The 19,926-nt window shown below is 36.8% G+C and overlaps 1 protein-coding gene across 3 annotated transcripts in view; it reads right to left on the bottom strand.

The window, feature by feature from the left end:
• The window catches only part of LYST (lysosomal trafficking regulator), a 93,379-nt gene that overhangs the window by 26,809 nt on the left and 46,644 nt on the right, over window positions 1-19,926 (bottom strand). For all 3 annotated transcript variants that reach the window (XM_069800703.1, XM_069800701.1, XM_069800702.1), the window contains exons 15-28: window positions 19,647-19,807; window positions 17,978-18,168; window positions 16,190-16,435; window positions 14,372-14,545; window positions 13,694-13,843; window positions 12,940-13,077; window positions 10,376-10,574; window positions 8,982-9,113; window positions 6,017-6,653; window positions 5,360-5,537; window positions 3,689-3,858; window positions 1,951-2,181; window positions 860-1,026; window positions 224-376 (exon numbers count right to left, since the gene is read on the bottom strand). In XM_069800703.1, the coding sequence (XP_069656804.1) occupies window positions 224-376; window positions 860-1,026; window positions 1,951-2,181; window positions 3,689-3,858; window positions 5,360-5,537; window positions 6,017-6,653; window positions 8,982-9,113; window positions 10,376-10,574; window positions 12,940-13,077; window positions 13,694-13,843; window positions 14,372-14,545; window positions 16,190-16,435; window positions 17,978-18,168; window positions 19,647-19,807 (2,927 nt within the window). The remainder of the gene's footprint in view (window positions 1-223; window positions 377-859; window positions 1,027-1,950; window positions 2,182-3,688; window positions 3,859-5,359; window positions 5,538-6,016; window positions 6,654-8,981; window positions 9,114-10,375; window positions 10,575-12,939; window positions 13,078-13,693; window positions 13,844-14,371; window positions 14,546-16,189; window positions 16,436-17,977; window positions 18,169-19,646; window positions 19,808-19,926) is intronic.

The following is a 19,926-nucleotide window of genomic DNA, read 5'->3' as shown; positions in this document are numbered from 1 at the left end:
TGACTGAGGTTTCATTTTCATACCCCACTCCCTCCTCCTAATACAAAACCCCCACAAGTTCAAAATGGGTACAAGGCTACACTATTCAAAATAAATAAATATTTATAAAGCCAGTCCACAGAAAAAGCAAAGCAACAGGACTCATTTGTTGTATACTGAAATTACAGTTTGAAAGTAATACATAGAGGAGAAAGTACAAGAATACTACACTTTTGCTACTCACCAGCAATGCCTTTACGCTTTTGAAACATTGCACGATGTGGTGCAGATGGTGATGGGACAGAACCGGCCTGCTCCTGAGCATCTTGGGTTGCTGTTGTTTTTATTAATTCAATAGCTGCTTGAAGAACTCTTAACTGCAGAACAACTGCCATGTCTACAGAGAGAGGCATACAAAGGACATAAAACATTCTTTACATGTCTTCAAGACGTTTTGCCAGATGTTTGTAAAAAGTAAAAGAACACAAAATGCGTCAAGAGCTGTAAAACTCTTGATCCACAGAAGACAAAGTCACATCACTATTCCACAGACAGTACACAAGTGAGTTGTCATGGAAAAGCCATTGAATTTGATTACTCTGAAATAAGCTAAATGCAACTGTGTAGAACATTTCCATTTAAATACCCTTAATGAACTTTTACAATCACTGTTTGTTCAAATTACGAGGACTCAATTCTTTACCACAAGGCAGGCTCCTGAGGAAAACTAGTACCTTGAGAACCACTTAGAAGACAAAGACGACCATCACCAGAGAACTCCCCCTTCTCCCTTGGCAGGAATATCAATTTAAACAAAAATCAGTGGGGAAGGGATTTATTTCTCCAGTCCCATGACCTTCAGAATAAGCAGATAACTTACTTCGCATCCTTGCACTTTTACTATTTTGAAGATGCCCAAGCAGCACAATGAGGTCTTCAATAACACGAAAATATTGAGAACCTGAGGAGCTGCAGGCATGAATTGCAACTGCTACCAGCAGCTGTTGTATATCACAGGCAAGTAACTTGTAGTCATTCAAGGGAATGCTGCAAACAAAGTTGTAGTTGTCACAAACATGACAGTTCTAGTAGATTATAACCCATAACAAGACCCATTACTATCCCCCTTGCTAATTATGACAACCGTACCTAACATTATATTGTACTTCATATAAAAACATTACTGCTGAAGGATAGAAAATTGTCAAAGACACCTCTTCAGTGTTAACTTTGACAGATTGGATGCCTGCAAATCTTTGAGACATTCTAACGTTAAAATTGTAACAAAGTTTTATTGGAAAAGCAATGATGTATTATTATTATCAGATTTCTAAGTTAAAGAACAGGTTTGAAGTCCTGTATTTCTCAAAAAAAAAAATTCAGGGCAATATCTCAATTTTGTAGCCATGCTGAACTAAAACTATACTGGGGTAAAAGGGAAGTCTGTCTCTTTCTTCAGGATACCAGCTGATGAAATGAATTAACAAAACGCCATTTCTCCTTCCTTCACTGTATAAGCTTTCTTAGAGTACAGAATGTTTGTAATTCATGAAGTCACTTAAGTTACTCAAAATCTGAACTACTAAATCACAGGCAGCACAGGAGAGACTTTTCCTGCAGTTTTAACTTTGGCTATAGATACAGTAGAATGCTACCATCTCCTGGGCCTTTATCTTACTGTTCTGGCAAGTTTATTATGACGAGCATCCAAAGTGCACACCATGCAACAAACGTGCATTTTAAAATGTCATTTCACTTGAAAGTTTAAGGTGTGGAAAGAACATTTTATATTCCACCGTTTGAACTGAATTAACTTTCACTTATGGGTATAAAGCTGAAAACCTCAAAAACAGTGTTATTTTGTACATGCTTTCTGATCATTTTAGAAAGTAGAACAAATACAATACAGTAATTTTTGCTAGACTTAAGGTTGTGCCTGGACTATTTTACAGCAACTGATACAATACTCACTTTGTTTCCAGTCCGTTGAGAGCAGCCAGTGTATTACACAACACATAGAGCAAACCATTATCGAGCAGTAGGTCTGCAACTTTTGAGCAGGAATTTATGATTTGTAGCAGGAGACAGAAGCAGTTATGCAGCAGAACATTATCATACAGAGAGTTCTCTATAAGACCCAGAACAGGAATGACACACCATTTTTGAAAGAGTCCAACATTCTTGACATCTTCCAGATCAAATCTATTAACATAAATATAAGTGAGTGACATCCTTAAAATAGGAACCTGGTATATGCAACTAGTATATGCAACTGGAATACCAGTCTATGCCAGTATTTTGGCAAAGATGTAGATGGCATTTTCCTAAGTTTCACTGCAGTAACAATGCCTGTCTACTAAAGGAAATAAGAGCAAAATAAACACTTCAAAGAGCAACAAGGAAATGGAAGTGCCTAAAAATATGTGTGAAGCTTCAGCTAACTGCCAACTGTCTACAACATAGACTTCATGAAAACAGAGGGGGTTTGTAATCAGCGTAGAAAAATTACTGGAAAGATGATGCATCTTATAAGTGTTACAACAGGCACAGACACTATCAAGAAACCAGATACAGCTTGGCATCAATATAATAATATACTGACTGACAGGAGGTTTGATATCTTACATCCATTACTGCTGAAGTTTAATTAAGTTCGGCAACTTCTGGCTTATTGCGATTGTAGAATTCAGAACAGTGCTTCAGATTCTGTATTACTTGTGCACTAAGAAATTAGATTACTCTAAGGTTATCAGCCCATCACATGACTTACACACAGTCCTAAAAGCCTGAGACATTAGAATTACCTTCCCAGCCCCATAATCAATCCTGAGGAAATAACAGTTCTCTTTGGGGCTAGTTAAGCAGCCAGGTTTAAATCTTGCAGTCAAACAGGGTTTTTTTGTTTTTGTTTTTTTTTTGTGGGGGGTGGGGTGTGGGGTGGGGTGTGAAGATCAGGCCAACAGGCAGAAGTGATTTGGCTACAAACCCTGCAGAGGCAGCAACTGAGAAGGAGGTTTGTGCAAGATTTTTGCACTGCTGACTATACTTAGCTGCATGTTCTCCCTGTACAGCCATTAAGCAGTCACACTAATTCTAAAAAATACTATTTACTTAGATAATTGTCTGCTTAAAGGTAATCTCCTTTCCTGTCAATATGAGGTGGCTCTTTGGTTCAAGGAAATGGTGTACCTGTAGGATTTTCCCTAAAGGAAATAGGGATTTAAACTCAAGGCCAAGCCAAGGAAGCAGCTGTGGCATCAAGCTTTTTCCTTAGTCACCTACCAAAATGCAGCAGCAGAAGTCTAGTGACTGCTACTTAAAACTTCTAAGGATATAAATCAGTTTCACACAGGATCAGAAAGAATAGGAAGAATTAAACTGATTACAGGACATTTGAAGTGCAAAGGCCTCTGAGGCCCTCAGAAGGGCTGAGGGTTTAGAAGATCCCAGCTGGCAGCACCCATCAGATAAAGTTGCTTCTGAACAGCTTAAGGGCCATACAATTGTCATAAGAAGTTTAATACATTTAAATGTTAAAGCTACAAGCAAAACATTTCAAAACAGTTTCGAAGGAACTTTTTTTCTAGGGTTGCTGACTACTAGGAAGACAATAGGAATTAGAAAGCTATCACATCTTTGCCTCCAGCAAAGTGCACTGCTTGTAGTTCAAATATTAAGTTACAGGATGCAAAAGCAAAGCAGTACTTACTCTTCATCCAAGCCAACAGAGCGGCCAAAGAGCATTTCCAAAAAGCACTCTACAACTTCCTGAGTCCCCTGGTGAAGGTACAGCTGGTTGGCTAGCAAGGAGAAGCCACGATTCTTTAAAAATTTCTCCTTCTGCTCCCTCCTTGCTCTGTTGAAATATGCATCCAACAACTAAAAAACAAATGCATAATTATAATGTGAACATGTAATATAACTCCCTTGAAAGTTAAGGTCTTGTCTGCAATTTGAACAGTTTGAAATAAAAATTTTTAAAGTTTCAGATTAAAAACATCAATTGCACTATTGCAAGTGCAATCTACACTGTCCTTGTTAAAACTGACAGCTGACTTTATCCTTTTAATCTGACGACTCTTAGGTTTTTAGTCAAGTTTGGGGGAGATGAAGTCACACACTGTCGTGGTTTAACCCCAGCCAGCAACTAAGCGCCACGCAGCCGCTCACTCACTACCCCCCCACCCAGTGGGATGGGGGAGAAAAATCAGGAAAAGTAAAACTTGTGGGTTGAGATAAGAACAGTTTAATAGAACAGAAAAGAAGAAACTAATAATGATAATGTTAACACTAATAAAATGACAACAGCAATAATAAAAGGATTGGAATGTACAAATGATGCGCAGGGCAATTGCCCATCACCTGCCGATCAACACCCAGCTAGTCCCTGAGCAGCGATTCCCCCCACACCTACTCCCCCCAAGTTTCTATACTAGATGTGGCGTCGCATGGTATGGAATACCCCGTTGGCCAGTTTGGGTCAGCTGCCCTGGCTGTGTCCTGTGCCAGCTTCTTGTGCCCCTCCACCTTTCTCGCTGGCTGGGCATGAGAAGCTGAAAAATCCTTGACTTAGTCTAAATACTACTTGGCAACAACTGAAAACATCAGTGTGTTATCAACATTCTTCACATACTGAACTCAAAACATAGCACTGTACCAGCTACTAGGAAGACAATTAACTCTATCCCAGCTGAAACTAGGACACACACATAAGTTACAGAATGCATACATAAATACATTCAAACTTTTTGTACTTGTTAAATCCTGCACTTTAGTGTGTATGCAAGTGCACACATGATTTTTTGGATCATTTTGTTAATGAAGCCATATAATCTTATTCTTCTTGAAATTAAAATACAAGTTCATCTATATAATATTATCATCCACAAACATTGTCGTTGCCAATACTACAAAAATCTCTGAAAACATCTTGAAGCCTGAAGTCCGTGTTCAGGCCACAAGTGTGTGGATGACACACTCCCCAGAATAACTGAAAGTCAGCTGTGCTAGAAGTCAAAACTTTCCTTGCACCTTAATTTAACATAGTGCATCAAGTGTTTAATCTTGACAAGATGGTCACCGACTTTCTGCATTGTCGTTTTCATTTACATCAGTAATGCTGTCATAGGCTCCTAAGGCCTCTGGCTTAGATCATGGACTATAATTATTTATTGAAAGATTCTATGTTTGTGTTGTGTTGGGTTTGGGTTTTTTGTTTGTTTTTAAATCTGTGGGTGTGGAAGCACATCTTAAAACTCAGAAGTAAACCTAGAAAACTGAAGAAAGCAAAATTAAAAATATTAACAAAACTTCATGTTTCCAACATGTTAGCTATGCCAGTTCACAACTTTTTAGCTGAAAACATTTTATAGAGGCCTACTTTAATGACTCCTTGTTGTATGAGAGGAGATGGGTGGTTCACAAGAACTATAAGATAATCAGGTTGGATAAGCTTGTCCATCACATCATCTAGCATGACATCTGGTAGGATTAGGAGAACTCCACGCAAGAGGTCATATAATCCACAACAGATAAGCACAAGACAGTCTTCTGTACATCTGAAAACAGAGGAATGTGTTTTACCACAGTTTGTCTACAACAGGAGACAAGAAAAATGGATAATTGTTAGCTACTCTTGGGTGCAGGAGGAGGAAGAAATGTGGCAAACATTTCTCTAATACTCCTATTATCACTCTTCATTAACATTTATTTTTGGATGGCAGATAGCAAAAAGGATAATCTGACCAGAACTACTTGCTTGAGATTTTTTTGTGAGCTAACATTACAAATTCCGACTTCTACTGCAGATAGCAAAATTCCTGATTTTTAAAGTTTGCTATGTAAATAATGCAAAAATTCAAACAATGCAATTCGATAGACTAAAAGCTTAATGAATTGGTTTATGACAGCCATTAAAAACACTCTCTTAATTTTCAGACTTCCAAATTTAGCAGTATAATAATCAAGACCAAGAACTGTGAAGTTAGAGTTCATATACTGAGCTACTGCTAATTTATTATTTTGTTTAACTGCTTACCTATCATCAGGGCTTTCAGAAGGTTTTTGGGTATTCTCATTAGCTGAAGAAAAAGCAAGACTCTCCCAGTCTTCAGGAAGTACATTCTTGTCAGCAAAGCTTGGCCAGCGAGCAATGGCAGATGAACTTCCGTGAACCGAAAATGCTAAGCCTAACCCTGCAAAATTACTCTGACTCTTCTGAAATGAAGGTAGTCCTTTCAGATTGTCTGGACGACGTAGCGATGGCTCAGCTGCAACACCACCACCTTCATTACATTTCAGGTCTGCATCTGCTTCTTTACTCTCAAATGCATTTTCAGATAACTCTTCTTCTTTTGCAATATCTTCAAATGTTTCTGCAGATGTTAACTCTGAGTCACAAACTGTTTTTGCAGACTCACAACTGCTAAGAAAGAGTTCTTCTTGTACTCTCTTTATGGTTTCAGAACTTCCTACAAAACCACTTCTATCCTGGAGATCAATGTAGTCACGCTTGCCAATAATCTGCAGGTCATCAACACTGCTTCCCATTCTTTCAGTTAGTCTTTTTCGATGAATTCGAGGTGAGGAAGTAGGAGATGCTGGTAAGCTTTTGCAAAGTCTTTTAGGTGCCTGAGAGCTTATCTTCTGCTGTACACTAGCCTTGGAAGTGTTCCCTAGAGAAATAAGGATATCTTTAGCATTCCTTTTATGCTAGAAAAAAGCTTTTCCCCTCAATGTTACACTCCAAATACACTTAGCACAGTGATGACCCAAGCTAATTTTATGCGGCAAAACTTGGTTTAACACCTAGCATAGCTCAGATTTGGCTGATGAAGTAGAGATAGTAAACTATTACACAGCCATTTATTTAGCAAGTCACAAAACTGTAAGATATATAAAATGGAAAATAATTTTTGCATATATACTGCAGTTTCTGGATTTACATTATGATCCTCTCAACTAACCTTCAGTAGGAATTTGTACAGATTCCTAGAATCTGGTACCTCTGGAGACTGTCTAGCTCAATCTCCTTGCTCAAAACAAGGGTCAAATAGAGCAGGTTACTCTATTGGGAGCTCTTGTGTAAGAGGTCTAATCTACCGGCATGTTTCAGTGGACATTGAAATACTATTCACCAACCCTCTTGCACTAAGGCTTTACATATACTTCAGATTTATAACAAATCACTGCATATTTTATTTAACAGGGCTTCCTTTTAAGCACACAGTTTGACCCGAAACAGTCAAACTTTCAGAGCATATTACAGATGTCTTTCATAAAATATATTTTTAAGAGGGAGAGCAGTCTGTATACCAGACTGGTAGAAGAAGCTTTCTGTTAGTCTAGGACAAGGAGACTTTGTTCATTCAGAATTATTTTTGAAAACTATACATCATTTAGTACTAATGCAATGATGACACAACAGGAATATTGTTTTTTTTTAAATGAGTGAGATATATATATAACAAACATATAAATATACACACACACACACACATATGCAAACATAGCCAGACCAAGCTGGCCTTCAGACTACAGGAAGGATCTATATTGTTGTAGCAATCTCAGAGCCAAGCTTGCACGCACATTTGCAGGTAGTGCAACAAATTGCAAACCCACATGCAGGTAGCAAGTTATCTAACAAACCTACCATTTCAAACATTTTTATCTAAATTTAGAAATTAAAATTCAGAAACACAACACTCAACACCTACTTTCACAAAAATTTACATTGAATATTCCTCTGGCACACATGAATAATCTTTATTCAAGAACAACAGTTTGGTACTATTGATATAAAAAAGTACTCAATTTATAAGAGTAAGATTTCATATATAATCCATATGGGAGAATGACTAATTCCATATACTATTTAGTACTGCAGTCTGTTCTTCATATCACTGCTTTTATAAAAGACACTTGAACTAAGGCCATTTCAACTGAAGTAGTGCTTGTAGACTCAATTTGCTTTTCCTAAGAAACACAGCAACAGGAAATCAGTTGTAAAAGGTATTACTTTGGTGATATACAGAATACAGCTAAGTCATACATGATCTAAAACATAGAGCAGCTAAATTAGATCAGAGTAATTTGTTTCCACTCCTATTTTGTATATATTGGTACGCTTGCTTAGATTATGCATTTTTATTTAGAATTTATTTCTCATTGTCCATGAGCTTAAATAAAGGCTTATGCCTAAGTTACATGTTTTAGCTTTTGTTTTACAGGTTATATTTGTTGATTGCCTACGCAAATCTGTGTTAAAAAGTATGATTAAAAATCTAATTCAATAACGATGCAAGAAACATCACACTGACAGCATGACAACTGAAAAAGTTACCAGCTTGAACTAATAACTTCATGCTATTTCAGCATCTATAGCAGAGGAATTAAAAACTGATTAAAGCAGTTATCTTTACAGACCTCAGTTTGTTTAGCATGCTATATAATGAGACTGCTTCTAGAAAACTATTCCATTTTCATTTATATAACCAAGGTATCTAGGTTGTTCTTTATAGGATATACTTTCCCATCCTCTATCATGTAGGAACAGTATATATACCTGCAGTATAACTAAATGTCAATACTTTAATACTATATTTAGATGGATGTTAACAATTATGCACAAATAAAGAAAAGCATCAGCCTAATGCTTTTTGCACAGATCTGACAGCTGTTTATGGCTCACTATTTCAACTATTGCCTGGTTAAGGCATTCTCAAACATCTCTAGCAGGTCTGTTTAACAAATGAAATTGTTCAGCTCTCTGGTCCACTTTGCTGCCTGAGCCATCAATGTGGCAATTTGTCTCAACCTGAGAATAAAGAGCAGTTTAAGTAGTGTGTTCAATTCCATCCTTCTTACTCTGCTGTTCAGGCGTCAAGCTCCAAGGGGCAGGGGGAGCTCTGTAAGAAATACCTGTGGGAAAGTAACACTTGAAGGCACTCTAGTCCTCTGCCAAAGGACTGTGTCTTAATGTCCTTTTTTTTCCAGAATTTTACCTTCCAGTGGTAAAGCTGTAAATCCAGTTGGAGTTGTAATCACAAATGCAGAACTGTCTGTTGACTTCCCACCACTGCTGGAATTTCTCAGGTACTTAAGTGATTCAATTTTCTCCTGAAAAATTTTGCCATCTAGAAAGGATAAGGGGAAAAGTTACATAAAAGGCTTTAAAGTTTGCATTCTTGCTATATTTAGACTCATAGTAGCCGGATTACATTTCCAGCTGATCACTGGAGGCTAACGAGAAGTGCTTGACCCATGAGCATCTGAGAAAAAGCACTTGAGAACAATTTTTTTCATTTAGTGATATATCTTTAAAATTTTACTTCGGAACACTGAAAATATTATGATATTCTAAAGTAATTATATTTAATTGCAGGTCCTCACAGGCATACAAGCAGTAATAACTTTGATTTTTTGCCATGTCAAAAAAAGGTGGCTGTTCTCAAACAGGTTCATCTAATAAGGCTCAAAGTGTCAAAAAGTGCATTCTATTCTTACTCAGAATTTTACATCTATTAGTATTAGAGGACAGATACAGATAAAAACAACGGTACTGCCTTTGAAACTGATTCTTAAAACTGGAGGTACACAGGCATCTGCAAAAGGAGAAAACATTTCAAACTTGGATGATGCTTGTTTACGTCAGTAACGGTTAACATTGTATAATGCTAATATTAAAGCATGAACTATACATCTACCAGTTTCTCATTCTCATTCTTTAAAAGAGCAAGAAAGATTTTTTTAAAGCTCATATCACTCATTTTGGCAAAGTGATCATCTAGTACAGATATATTAAAGACAGCTGTTGTCCTAGATCTGCACCCCTCAAAGCACATAGGTACTTTCAGTAACTTGTATGCAATGCACTGATGGTGCCTGCCAATGACATCTTGCAGTGCAACTGATCATTTGCTAAAAATGCTCCTCAGCCTTTTTATTTTTCTAGGAATTCAGTAACAGGAAACAAGAAAATAGAGATGGAGATAGGATGATATAAAGAAGCTTCATTTACAGGTAAGTTAAATGTTTTTCTCTAAGATTTGCCCACAGGCAAATGCGTCCATACAGGCAGCTAACATTATGCATTCCACTCAGTAGCAAACTTTAAAGTTAAAGACATAACCACCAGAGAGGTTATCTATGGCTGCAGACAGAAGAAAACTTTCCAAGTAAGCCAAGCAAAGTCTAACTATAATGTCTCTCAATACTCTAAACTACTTTTACTAAGTCCCAATACTTAAATAATTTTTTATATATTGTTATTATAATATAGCAATCAAAGAATATAGCCATATAATAGTAATTTATAAGTGAAAGGTTTTTTTTGATATTAATTTATGACTACATTTTTATCTTATTGTTTATTTCTAGTTAAATGTGACATATCTACCTGTGTGCAGGGAAAAGTAGAAGTTGGTAGGATTGTGACAAACATATGTATTAGTGGGTGGATGAACTGCTAAGAGGAAATTGAAGACCAGTGTCAGCAGTTCCAGGTCTGGGGGAGATCCAAGTACTTCTTCAATTATTTTCACAAATGACCTGCAAACCTCCTGAGGCAGGGATGCAAGGTGCCCTTCTTTATGCTCCTAGAGAGGAAGAGCAGTACAACTGTAAGTTATTTGCATTTTTAATTTGACAGAAATTGTCTTTTTTAAAAAATTGTCACACTGTAATAGAAGAACAGACAAGAAAAGCTTAAGTCATAAAGCCTGTATTCTTTAGTTTGAGAGGAGCTACTGTACCTACTCAATGTTACCCAAGTCCAGCACACTCAAAATTCAGGCACAAAAAATATTGCAGATGTTATGCAAGTTTAATTTTAGAAAATTAGCATCTTCTGCATATACTATACTACTCTGACTTGAAATGCTGGAGCCTTAGGACATGAATCACCATTGAAAGTATAGTTTACTGTCATTGTATTACATATTTGTAGAGAAATTAATAGTTGCTGATACTAACATTTCAAACATATTAGGAACTTTCTGAATAGTGCCACTCTGGGTCTTCTGTATTTTCACTTCAATAACCATTTTTATAAACATACATGTCAGAAATTATTAATGTAATTATCAATGAACTCTCAGCTTGATCAAGCATTCTGTATAGTTTGACAATGGCTATTTGAAAAAAATCTATTAACCTAACCATGATTTTAGAACAGGACTTCAAGAAACTTGTGGGGAACCTCACTGTAAGGTCATCATGGTGATTAACTTGTTTCTAACTTCTCATACAGCAGTCTTTTTAGTACCCAAGCACCAAGGTGACATTTAGAAAGAGGTGACATTTAGAGAAGACTAAATGAAGTTAATTTAAGTGATGTTTTCAAAGAGAATGGTTTATACAATTTTATCTTCCATTCCATCATTCCCCCAAAATTGCAAAATTGTTGGCCTATTTCAGTAGTTTTTTTTAACCAAGAACTTAATTTTTTTCCCCAAAAGGCATGCATAGTAGTGTTTGTACTCATGTCCAAAAGACAGGGAAAATAACTATGCAACATTCTGTATCTAGGCATTTACATTAATATACAATTTTAAAAGTAAACTATACCACAAGTTCCAAAAGTAAGGAACACCACATAAAAATGAAGAAATTCAAAATTTACAGCAATTAAAATGATTAAAGGAGACATTAAAAAAAAATCATTAAAAAGGGAAAACCAATAAATGCATTTCATGCGATAGAGTAAGAAACTCAGAATAAAAAGGAATGTAAGACAGAAAACAGTGTAGAAAGAAGGGGTTACAACACATATTTTCACAAACAGATATGTACTATAAGCAGGAAATAATTTCAAAATCATGTTCTTGAGAAGCATCTATCAAAGGGCTGAAGCACTTCCCCCAAGTCCCTTTTAGAAATACTATCTCCATGCCATGGAAGAAGCTACTACTGGATCAAAATTTTGAGAGGAGTGCTCAGACTGGGCACTACAGGCCAGTTGCCCTATTAACTCTGGTGAGATACAGGACAGACAGTTTCTGCTACTTGCACAGTATCTATGTTTTTCAGTAATGAAGACTTGAACTAGTAAGAGACATCTCAGGTCTTTAGAAAGGGGTCACAGCTCATTTCAGCTCCTACTCATGTATGGATTGTGCAAGTAACCTAGTGCCTAGGTGTCCTGGTTTCAGCTGGGATGGAGTTACTTTTCTTTCTAGTAGCTGGTATAGGTGTTATATCTTGGGTTCAGTATGAGAAGAATGTTGATAACACACTGATGTTTTCAGTTGTTGCTCAGTAGTGTTTAGACTAAGTCAAGGAGTTTTCAGCTTCTCATGCCCACCCAGCAAGAAGGCTGGAGGGGCACAAGAAGTTGGGAAGGGACACAGCCAGGGCAGCTGACCCAAAGTGGCCAACGGGGTATTCCATACCATGTGACGTCATGCCCAGTATATAAACTGGGGGGAGCTGGGTGGGGAGGGATCGCTGCTTGGGAACTAAGTGGGCATCGGTCAGCAAGTGGTGAGCAATTGCATTGTGCATCACTTGTTTTGTATATTCCAATCCTTTTATTCTTATTATTGCCACTTTATTATTGTTATTTTTATCATTGTTAGTTTCTTCCTCTCTGTTCTATTAAACTGTTCTTATCTCAACCCATGAGTTTTACTTCCTCTCCCCCCCCCCGATTTTCTCCCCCATCCCACTGGGGTGAGCAGGAAGTGAGTGAGCGGCTGCGTGGTGCTTAGTTGCTGGCTGGGGTTAAACCATGACACTAGGTTTTCAAATCGTACCAGATGGTTAAAATCTCTTGCCCCTTCTGTCCAGCAGCAAATACGGCACCCAGTAAGGAACTGTATCAGTTTACAGCAACAATGCCTGTTGAAGATGAAAGGGGACAGTCTACTGAAGTAGTTTTTCCTATAGCATTTAGTCTCTTCCCCTGCCCTGCGTAACTAAAACTGAGTATTTTGCCAAGCACAAAATAGGATCTCAAAGTACCTGAAGAACCTGACAAGTTAACAGGAAGTGATGTACCACTTGAGCTTTCAACAGCTGTTTAATATTAAACATCTGTTGGTGATGGTTAGCTCTGATAAGAATTTCTAGAGCTGCTAGCAGAGTTTCCCAAACACCTTGCTGAAAAACAAAAACAAAACAGGAATATGGCTTCAGTAATATATTTCTGAGTCTACACATTGAGAATAAAAAAAAGCAAAAAAAATTCAGTTTAGGAACATAACCAAGTCAAGTTAGTTTTGCACCTGAGAGACTAAATGACTGCAAATGGTGAGGTCAGAACTAGAAACTAGGAAAGTTGTGCTCATATAAAATTAAGCATATTTTAATGATTAAGCTACAAAAAATTACTTCTTGTCTAAAACTAGTTTTGTATACTCCTTGCTATATTAACACTAGATGGCTATTTTCAACAGTTTACTCCAAAGGGAAGCAGGTGTTCCTCAGTCTTAAGAAATTTCCCTAAAAAATTATTCCACTCAACTAACAAGTCATTTACATACATTACATTTACAGAATTTAATACACTAAGACTACCTGCATCATTGATAATGGGAGCTTGATGCTACTACCAGCTATTCAAAGAAAAATAAGGACCATTAATTTTAGAAAATTTTAGTAATTCATTTCTCCAGTTAGATGTCAGTAATTTCAGACCTCATAATCCTGTATCACTTCATTCTTTCTTAAATATTGACTTTTAGACTTAAAATCCTTCCAAAATGAAAGTAATTACCTTTGCTTTAGACCATATCTTCCAGTCAAGCAGCAGCTTTTCTAACAATTGAACATCTTGGATAACTGCAGTAGAATCTGTATCAAGCAGGAATTGCCCATTTTCATTTATATAGAGAATCTCATCACTGCAGCATCCTTCAAGAAGAGTCTTAAAGAGAGGGGAATTTTCTTTGAATGTCATAAGCACAAAACAGTACAGCTGTCCTATCCAATTTACGAAAAAAATGTTTAAAGAGACATCAAACTCTTGACAGGAGAGGCATATATCTACCTGGTCAACTTTGAAAATAGTTACTGAGTTTAACGCTACTGGAGGCATTTAAGAGGTTTCATTCTTATAACACCAGTACAAATTCTTTTAAAAAATATTTTCAGGTGCACTCAAACATTTTTATTAATTGCTTACAAGTTTAAGCTTACTTGAAGAACTCTGAGAAACAAAGCTGCTTCCCCCTGCCCCCATCTCCTCTGAAATCAGGGTCTTTTAACACTTCCTTTTTCTCCCCTTACCTAGGAAGATTTTCTAGTTCCAGGCAAAACACTCCTAGACCGAGCTTGCTCCAAATCACTGCTCTGCCTTTACGAAGCCAGCTTCAAATGTAGAATTAAAATCACAGGGAAGTTTCTAAATTGGTGCTAACATTGAACAAACTATCAGGTTAAAAGAGCACTCTACCTTCAACATGCAAAATCCAACAACGCATTTTGGTTTGATCAACACTCGACGAATCATAGAGTAACCATTACAATTGTCCATCTCCTGTATTCTCTGTTGATTGTATTTTGTTAAAGATAGTATAAGTTGTAGTGCTAAAGCTTGAGTGTCTTCACAGCCGCTAATCTCTACAACCTGAAGAAAAGGCAAATTTAATAAAACAGTTTAAATGAGAAACATTTAGAAAAAAGCCTTTAAAACTCTGTTGCAGTCTTAAATCATAACTTCCGGATTAAATCTGTTTTAAAGATTTTGAGGTTATGCACATAACTAATTTTTGCCTATGTGTGTACATTTAGATATTATATCTGAAGTGATAATTCCAATTGTGGTAAATGATTATCTGCTAAGAAAATAAAAGTCCCATTACAAGAATCCCTTTTTAAGAAAAAAAATCTGTTCTAAATAAAATTTAAGTATGAGGCACCAATTTATTCTTGCTATACTACAAAGTCACAAGGTCATGAAATACATAAGCCACTAATAAGAATAAAGTCTGTTGTTTGCCCTAGAAAAGTATGTTTCCTAATGTTTAAGGAAAGCTTTAAATTAAGGTTCATGAAGGTCTAGACTATCTCTACCTGGACATATCAAACATTAAATTTTATTTTGTCCATAAAGAGACAAGCATTTTGATAGATGAAGACCATGCACCGTTCTTCACTCTCTGCTTCCTACAATTCCTGAACCCCAAGAAAGAGCAAATAGTATTTTTACCAAAAATGTACAAGAAGAAAATCTCACATGAATGGAATTTCGGTTCCTATAGGTTCCCTTGCTATGCACCTGTTAATTCTGCTGCACTTAGTTATACACATGTATACCTGTATTGTCTGGCAGCTGATCTATTGTTTGCTTGCTTTATTGATGCAAACAGAGTCTACAGCAGGGTCTGTAGCACATACTTAGCATAAATTTATGTAACACAGTAACACAAGTAAGGATTTTCTCCTCAGATTTCACTATCAATGTTAAAATTACAGCACACAGTGTCTTCATAGCCAGAAGTCTGAATACCTGGCTGTCTCTAATCTAATGTGCATTTGTTACTCTCCACACACCTTTCAGAACACTACCATTGCCAGAGACATACAAAACAAGTTTTAGGCCTACATTAGTATTTTTAATTAACTGTAGTACTTCAGAGACTCCTAGCACAAATATTAGCCTCTCCATGTAAATGTCACAGTTAAGTAGTATCTAAGTTAGGGCTCATAGCCTTAGTATTTTTGAAATGATGATTTTTTTTTTCTTAGACAGGATAAGACTTTGAACATGGCTGAACAGTTCTCTCGAAAAAGCTCTCACTATTTATTAGATAAAATGAAAGCTCTGCACACTATGTAGTTTTACATTGATTAATACTTGCATTGTGAGTATCCTGTGTTTAAAGCATTAAAAGATATGCAATGAGTTTAAGTGCCTTTAAAAATTAGAGGCCAAAAATATGATCAGTTCTACAACAGTCCTAAAAATCTCTTTTGACATTTAGAAGCCCCAACTCTGAATCAAAATGTAACAACACATCTTACATAGTAGCAATATCACAAAAAACATTACATAATAGAATTATAATTAAGTTTCCAATTTAAGACAACCTGCATGATGCAGTCTGTGTTATGCCACAGGTATTTTCCACAGATTTTCTTTAAGAAAAAAAAAAAAATCACATGCAGACTAGATCAAGGCAGCTAGAATATGTGGTTTGCTACCCAAGATACAAGAAAAATTTTATATGGGAGAACACACACATAGACCCCCCTCCTCCAATCCCCTTACCCTAGCAAAGAGGAAAACAAATGCACCAGTTCCTCCAATTTCATGTAGTATACATTGAAGAGTTTTATATTCAACAGGCTGAAGTGTTTTCAGGTGGTAAGAGTCCAATACATTGCTCTGAACTTCTTTTGAACTGAAAGGTCTCTGAGAAGGTACAGTTTTCACTTGACCTTTTAGTCTAATAACAGGTTCATATATGGTATACTGACCAGGGCAGCATGTAGTATAAACAACAGCAAGGCTCTCCTGAAACAAGAGAAGTTTAAGTTTTTTCAAGAAAGTTTAATTAAAAAAAAAAAAAAATCACCCCCAAAACACAAAAAGCCACACACAAAAGCCACCTAACAGCAAGTAGCAGCAACTCTGGCAGTTCATTTCTACTTTACCATTAACATGCTATTAAGTTTCATGTGGATGGATGTGCACTAAAATGCAACAATTTTAACAAATGTATACAATAGCTATAGCACAGAGTTAAAGCACTAAAAATTTCCACCAAGGATCCCCCTCTTACCATCTGAAGAATTACAACTATTTTGCATAAAAAGAAAATTACTGACAAATTTAAAAGAAAATGAGCAGAGTTACTAGGCAAATTGTTTCCCTTTCTAAAGTGGCGAGTCCAAAATAGAAAGTTATCTGCTATTTTTTCAGAATTTCTCCAAATTTTGTCTTAAGTCTATCCTTTAATCAGCATTGCCATACAAGGATCTCAATAGAAGTTTCATTACTGATGAAAAGACTTAGACCAAAACAAAAGCTCCTCTCGAAAGTAACTGACTCATTTTCACAGAAAATGTAAAATGATAATATTTGGGAGATTATTTAAAATAGAGAAATAATTACATTTAAGGCACTTGCATTTATGCAAAAATGCAGACATTAATTAATCACTTGAACACATAGTTCTCTTCTCTGGTTACTTGGTGTTTTGTTACGCAAAATAAGCTTAAAAGTTGCATGACTGATTTGTTAGGCTTTTTACTTATTCCATTCATTCCTTCTTAACCTATTCAAAATTTAGTACCGTTGTTTAGAAGGATCACACATCCAGACAGAATGACCTTTTGGCTACAGCTACAGAGCTGCCGTAGAACAAGATCAGAAAAATACCTCCAGTGGAAACAATTCATAGAGCAGGAATTACTAGTGCACGAAGACAATTCCCCAAATATAGCAGGCTCGATGGTAAGAAAGTTTTATTTTATTCTTTTTTCTAGTTTAACTATAGTTACGCCTCCATCTGGCAGGGCTGCTTTAGTCAGGAAAGATGAGAGAAGCTAAGATCTGCCAGCTGGAAAGTGACTTTTCACCCAAACTTGATGCAGACTTACTCCCTCAAAACCCTCATGGAATTGGGATGAAGTCTTTTTCTTCCTGTTAAAGCCAGATAAATCTCATTTCTCCTCTCCTCTCACTTGTAAAGTTAGAAGGTTAACTAAGCTGTCCTTGGCTACCTTTACATTAATGGAGAGAAGAGCTACATATTCATTCTAGAGCATTTGGAGGTGCCTGCTTATCTGATAGATTAAATATGCAGTATTATAGATGCTGGAACACCTAGAAGTTGTCAGAATTCGACCTAAAGCAAGATGAAATGGCCACCTTGTGTGGAGTTCAACTCCCACTGAAATAAGTGGGAAGAACCCTGCAGTGACTTTAATGAGAATTGGATTTGCTCCTGCCTGCTTTGAGAAAGTGAAGCACTTTGGGAGACAGCAGGAAATGTGTTCCCAGTTTCTTAATCAGTGCTAAGAGATTAAGAACCATTTTTAAGGAGAAACTTACAATTAAAGGCCCAACATCCACTTCCTTTTTTGCCATAAAGAGTTCTTTGATTTGTTCACATTGTAGAATCTCTTCACTTATGTACTTAGAGCAATCAGTCAATGTTTTGCCATATTTACAAGGCATTACAGATGTGAAGTCTGGCCCACATGTGTATAAGTAAAATGCTTCCTCTGGTCCAATCTTTGCACCTAAAATCCAGAAGAGAAGCTGTTAAGTCTTTAGTATACAATAAAGCAAAACTCATGCATTGGCTAGGAGACTGCATCAAAGACTTTACAGGGAAGATCGCTGGCTGGTTTTCATAGGCCCTGCTGATGAAAAACAATCAGTACAGTCCAGTGCTTGCTATTAGCTACTTCCTGTAGATCAATGACTTCTGACACATCACAGGCCGGATCAATTCAGTGGCAAAGGCAACTGAAACCAAGTCAGAAAAATGATCTGCACGAACTGAAGACCATCAGCTCTGAATAATCAATTACACTTTTTTAAATTGAAAAAAGTAATCTCTCCAAGCCTCCTCAAAGTTTTCAAAGCATAGCAAGATTACAGATAGCAACAGCATGCTACAACATCATGGAGAGCTGGTTAGAGTAACAGAGAAGGATGCAACAACAACAAAAGCTCACTACGACTAACAGGGAGGAAAAAAAAAAGTAGGAAGTAGAAGGCCAAATGAACCTCCCTCCCCTTTCTGGACAGCACATTGCAGGTCATCTGTTTGTGAGAATGCAAATTCAAAAGAAGCATCCAGAAGGACCCAAGTCTGTGATGTACGGGTGCATGACAACTGTATAGCAGTAAATCCAGTGCTCGCTGGATGCATCAATTATGCTGGCTGTAGGCACACTGTAATCAGACCATGTAGATCCACCAGGTGGAGCTTACATTTATGACAAGCATCTCACCTGTGGCCTGCACAAATACACTGTACCTACACACACACCCCCCCCGCACCTGCATGCACCACACCCCCTGGCAAACCAATTTCACTTGTGTAGTAGCCCTGACCAGACCACTGCACATGAAGGAATGCCAGATGAGAACCAGCAGGGTTCCAGCCTTCAGCACCAAGGAAACACCCTGAAGTGCTGGACAAAGCTTTCCAGGGAGGGAGAAAAATTATACACCTAAGAAAACCCCAAAGTAACTTCAGCAGTTCAGAAATATTCAGAATTTCTGAATTCAAAAATAAGCATGCTTAACTCAGAGTAGTCAGTGGTTCAGATTTTGTTTACTTTTTAAGATGCTTTAAGTAATTTGAAACTAGTAGTTTAGAAGCAGGTAAGTGAAATCAATTTTCCAGCTGGGAGAGACTGAATGCTTTAAGAAAAAAACAGGACAAGTACCACCATCTCTCCATCCCCTACCCCAAGGTGTTATTTAAAGAAATTTAATGCAACGCTGAAGTAACTGGAATTGCCAATTACAGCACTAAAAAGCAAGCAAGAGAATAGCGGCAAAAGGACACATAAGGAAGTACCCAAATACTGAAACATTTGCCTGCTTTCTCCCTGATATATTATGCTGGTAAAGAATGTATTGTCGTTTTTATTGTAAAAGCTTGGCATGTTAAAGGAAAAAAAAATAATCAAATTAAGCCTTTGGTCTTGGAGGGGGAAGAGGAAATGAAGACTTATTCAAGGAAAAAAGCATACGAAAGTACCATTAAATAGAAGCAGATTTCCAAGATTCCATCTACCCAACAATCGAAGCAATTCTTCTTGAGACGATGTACAATGGCCAATCATACAAAATGTTTTATTACTGTCAGATGATAAGCTTGATTTCCTTGGTAGTGCGTAATCTAAATTAATCTCACATTTCCTAAAAATACATATAAAGAAGCAAGTTTAAATATTAAGAAGTGATCAAAACTGCTATCTAAGGTATTTGGCTTAGGCTTAAAATAGATTTTAATATTTAGTAGATGAGAAGCCATGCCG

The sequence above is a fragment of the Haliaeetus albicilla genome, chromosome 13, assembly GCF_947461875.1.
Source record: "Haliaeetus albicilla chromosome 13, bHalAlb1.1, whole genome shotgun sequence".
Taxonomy (NCBI): domain Eukaryota; kingdom Metazoa; phylum Chordata; class Aves; order Accipitriformes; family Accipitridae; genus Haliaeetus; species Haliaeetus albicilla.
This window is presented reverse-complemented; position numbering and strand designations above follow the sequence as displayed.